Source organism: Pelmatolapia mariae, unplaced genomic scaffold (genome assembly GCF_036321145.2).
Source record: "Pelmatolapia mariae isolate MD_Pm_ZW unplaced genomic scaffold, Pm_UMD_F_2 NODE_ptg000629l+_length_20737_cov_1, whole genome shotgun sequence".
In the NCBI taxonomy this organism is placed as follows: domain Eukaryota; kingdom Metazoa; phylum Chordata; class Actinopteri; order Cichliformes; family Cichlidae; genus Pelmatolapia; species Pelmatolapia mariae.
This window is the reverse complement of record NW_027052312.1, coordinates 1-4,627: the sequence shown is the minus strand read 5'-3', so window position 1 is coordinate 4,627 and position 4,627 is coordinate 1. Positions and strand designations below refer to the sequence as shown.

Here is a 4,627-nt window from a genome sequence, read left to right as displayed (position 1 = left end):
AAATTGCCTTATTCACCCATTAATGCAAGCACTTTTTCTATGCTTTCTATCTTGGGTAGTATCTTGCCCAAGGATATTTGGCATACACATGAGTAGATAACCAGATGACCTGCTCTACCTCCTGAGCTACAGCCACCCCTTAATAATGACATTACATGTAATCTTTAAATCTACAGTTTATCAAGTGTCACTGAGCAGTCCTTACTTTTAAATATTACCTCTCTTTTTCCTCTCCTGTCTCTCTTACGTCTTTGTGGATCTCCCTGGGAAATACAGCAGGTGAATCTTTAGCTAGCAACACACAGTGCAACAGACTGTACACATACAGTTTGTATGTTCCCTGATATTTACTGAGTTATTAAACCTAAAGTAACAGGTCTGTTTTGAAAATGTAAGAAATAGAAAGTATAGATTTGCGTTAAAATGTGGAGAGTAAAACAAAAAAGTTTTCAGAAAAGTTAAATACCTGAAGATCTACTGTAATCTACAGTAACCTCTTAAACATCATAGGTCTCACTATCATTTTGTAAACCACCCCCCTTGAGTCAGTTGGCTTGTCACCTGCTCAACTGCTGATGGGTAGAAGACCAAGAAACAAGCTGCCTGCAGGTAAAAAGCTTTGTCCCAAAAGCACACGAAACTGTCAGGGTCAAGGAGCTGCTGGATAAGTCTAAAGTCTTGCAAAGGTCCTACGACAAGAGGAGAGCAACAACATACTGTCTTCCTCTAGCACCAGAAAATGAAGTCAGGATGCAACCTCATCTGGGCAATGCCAAATTGGCTCCTGCAGTTGTTGTTTGCGAATGTGCTGCACCCAGGTCCTACACTGTGGACTGAGGTGGGAAGGAGTTGTGTTTGCAACAGCCAGCATCTTTGCGGGAGTACAGCAGTTCCAAAACAGTCCTGCAATTTTATAAGTGATGAGAATTGGACAGTCAACTGATATTTCAACAGGACCGGAAATGCCTTTACAGGTGTCCACTGAACAGTCAGCTGTGTCAGAAAAACAACTTTAGGACACTGGTCTTCAGGTTTCAGTGCCATACACCACCAAGTAAGGCAGAACGTTGAAGCCAACTGAAAGACTTGCTGTGTTGCTTGTGGATATCAGGGCTCTGGTCTGTGTTTCTTTTGAAGAAGGGAGGGTGTAATATATCGCTGTACTGGGAGTGCTGCTAATTTCCAGCTTGCTGTGACTGCTCCTTGGCCAGCAGACGGCAGGTGAGTGCTGCAGTTGTGTAGTGACTAAAATGGCAATAATCGATTAAAAAGAATAACCATCATCTCTCGAGCCCCTTGCTGTTTTTAGTAGCAGTTATAGTAAAATACATCTTTCACTTTGCTGCTGCTATCAATCTGTCACTATACCTGCACTCCTTTGGTTTCCATCATTTGCTTTGAATTGGATGAGCATTAATCTTATTTATAATCGATAGATCCAAAGTTAAAGCTGGAAATGGTGCATTATGTAAATTGCTTTTTTTTTTTGCATTATATGGTCATCTTCAAATTTTCTGAGGCTTTAAGCAAGATAATGAAAACAACTGTACAACGCTGCTCTCTGTTTATAGCAAACAGAGCTGCAAAAAGTAGCAGCCTTTGTTTCTACCTGTTCATGTTCTGCAGATGACTTGCAGCAACAAGCTTATTTATCTCACTGCCCAAGGACCTTGTGTTTCGCGTGATAATAATTGAAGGGTGCTTTTCCATTTTGGCTCAAATAAGTCTGATGTTTGAAGGCATGCAGAGATGGAAAAACAAAACAAAAACAAAACCCTCAAATGTGTTAAACCCAACGAACAAGCAAGCCTATTCTGAAAATGTAATGACCAGAAAGGAGGTGTTTATATTCAGCTGTTGGGGGCAAAAGTCAAAAGTTATTCGAAAGCTAATAAAGTACTTCTACTTTGTTGCTTCCCACCACCTGCTTGCACACTGTGGTCCACTAGTGACCTATTGTAATTCGTCATTATCAGGTATTACCTCCTGAAAAGCCTTCAGCAGGTTCAAAACCAAGGTTATCATAAATATGAAATAGAAATATTAAATGAAAACCAGACCAAGAAAAACCCAAAACAAAACAAACTTAATTGGAAACAATTTTGTGAGCTTGGAACACTAAGCTAAAATACAATACAAATAGAGGAAATATCCTCAGCTTTAGTATTGGTTAGTCTATATGCAAACACACAAATCCTTGTGTACACTGTACATACAAATGTTTTCTAGGCTGAATTTGTTTCTCATCTACAAACTGCATCAGACCTTCTGTGTACCAACAAATAAGTGAAGTTTCAGAAAACCTTTTCAAATGGAATACTACTAAAAGCTTTAATTTTAATAATCATTGTTACGTTAATAATTATATTTAACTTACTGTCTGTGTAGGTTGTCAGTCACCCAGGTCATAGTAAAACAAGGAGTTTGGAAAGAAAAGCAACTGGACTTCTTTAAGTTTCTTGACGATGTTTGACCTCTCGAAGCTTCTCCAGTTCAGTTTCTTCAGAACTGGAGGCACTTTTTCTTTCCAAGCTCCTTAGATTCCTTACAGTATGCATCCCCTTCTTAATTTCCATTAGCAACAAACATGTTCTGTCAATGAAGGCCCAGGAAGACAGTCACTTAAATTTGTATTTATTCAAAGACAGAGATCCAAAACGTTTTCAAGTCACCTGATCATTTTCTTATGACTACTTTATGTTGCTGATAAATACCATCATTTTAATAAATTAAATTAATCAGTAACACAGGTCAGTATTAGTGTCTGTTCATCCTTTTGATATGATACACTTGCAGTATCATTACTAGATACAACATTTCATAGACACATAAATGATTCATGGCACCTGAATCAATGTGAAACGCTACAGTATGGCTTTTTTATTCCTTCCCGTGGAATCAGCGTGGCTTATGTTGCATCATTAGATCACATTAATTTAGTCTATTTGTTCCCTGACTGTTAGTGTTTTATCTGTTCAGGCCTATAATAGCCATACAGGATCTTCAAATGCTCACACACAGCATGCTAAAACAGCAGTATCCAAACAGGGCATGCATGTGTCACTGATGCTACACCACCCTCTGCCTGTGCCGCTGGCTCACAGGCAGTCCCGGTGGTTTGAGGGAGGAGGGAATGGGCAGCTCGAGTAGGCTGTCCGGAAAGCTGGCAGGGCTCAGCTGCTGCAGAACAGTCTGCATGGCGCTGAGAACCAACGGCGCCGGGCTCCTTCCCGACAGGTACAGGTAGGTCTCCTCGCCTAGCACCTTGCTCCAGCGCTCCGATTCTCTAACCAGAGCTTCCTTCATTTTGAAGCGAACTTTTGGCATAAACAGGAGCAGGTTGTCCAGACACCGCCTTTTCTCCCCACTTCTGACCACCGTGGAGTCTCTGAGCTTTTCCAAAGTAATGTCCAGCGGGGTCAGGCCGTTGTGGTCTTGGGCGTAGGGGGACGCCCCGCTCCCCAGGAGCAAGATGACCGCCTCGGGACGCAGAAGCTCGCAAGCCAGATGTAGCGGGGTTCTTCCGTCCTCGATGTGAAAACACCCGGCTCGGTCCGTGTAGGACGGGGTACTGGCTATACGGTGGGTTTCTTGTAAGATGAGGCCAAGAATGTAGCGTCTGTCGTAGCGAACAGCCATAGCGAGGTGAGGCGCGGAGGACGGACAGGGGCAGAAGCGCTCCCCGGGTTTTGCTAGCGCTTCATCCGTGTATCGGCTGAGGAGGTACTGAGCGTACGCCTGGTGGTCATGAACTATAGCGTACAGCAACGCCTCCGACGGGCTGTAAATCCTCTGACCAGAGTCCTCGTCCAAGTAAAAAGTTTCCATCGTCCGCATGTCCTCCAACATCCAGACCGGCTTTAGGTCCCGCACGGCCCGGTAGAAGAGCAGCGAGAAGGACTTTCGATGCTTCTCGACGCTCCGAGCCTCCGAAGTGACGGTTAAAGAGGCCATGGCAACCCGAGTGATATAAATTCCAAGCACCTTACACGGTTTCATTCACAAGAGCCAGAAACTACCATTTTCCCAACAGAAGCTCGAGTCCAGGGACCCACTGAGTCAGTGTTTGAAATAACCGACATTCCTGTAGCTGCTGGAGCCCTCTGCAGTACTGTGCGAGGGCGCATGCGCACAGCGTACAAACGTCAAAAGGTTTTACAAACTTTATTGACAGTTGAGCTGTGAGCTGATTACAAGGGCTGTGTCCAAACTCGGGGGCTGGGCTGCATCCTTGGAAGGATAAAGAATAGACAAGTTACTTTGACATCTATGTTCAAGTGCATTTTGGTGCTGATGCTACGTTTACTAATCTACAACTTTTCGCAGCTCTTTAGAATAGAATAGAATAGAATAGAATAGAATAGAATAAACCTTTATTATCCCACGGATGAGAAATTTCGGTGTTACAGAGCTCTTACAGCAAGGGAAAATAAAGTATAAAAGGGAGACACAAGGTGGTAAACATAAGCAACCGAAGTTCGTATACACAGGTATATACGGGTAACAATGTGCAGAGTATGTATAGAAAAATTGTACGGAGATATGTATAAAATGTACAGGGTTATGTATCAAATCTACAGAGCTGTGTATAAAATGTACAGTAAACGAACAAGCTGGTGAGTAAGAT

At 42.8% G+C, this 4,627-nt stretch overlaps 1 protein-coding gene across 1 annotated transcript; it reads right to left on the bottom strand.

Moving 5' to 3' along the window:
• Positions 1-2,652: 2,652 nt before the first annotated feature.
• LOC134623405 (ankyrin repeat domain-containing protein 9-like) lies at positions 2,653-3,997 on the bottom strand. Its single transcript, XM_063468563.1, has one exon. It carries the CDS (start codon positions 3,952-3,954, stop codon positions 3,070-3,072), a length of 885 nt encoding a protein of 294 aa, XP_063324633.1. The 5' UTR covers positions 3,955-3,997; the 3' UTR covers positions 2,653-3,069.
• Positions 3,998-4,627: the final 630 nt, after the last annotated feature.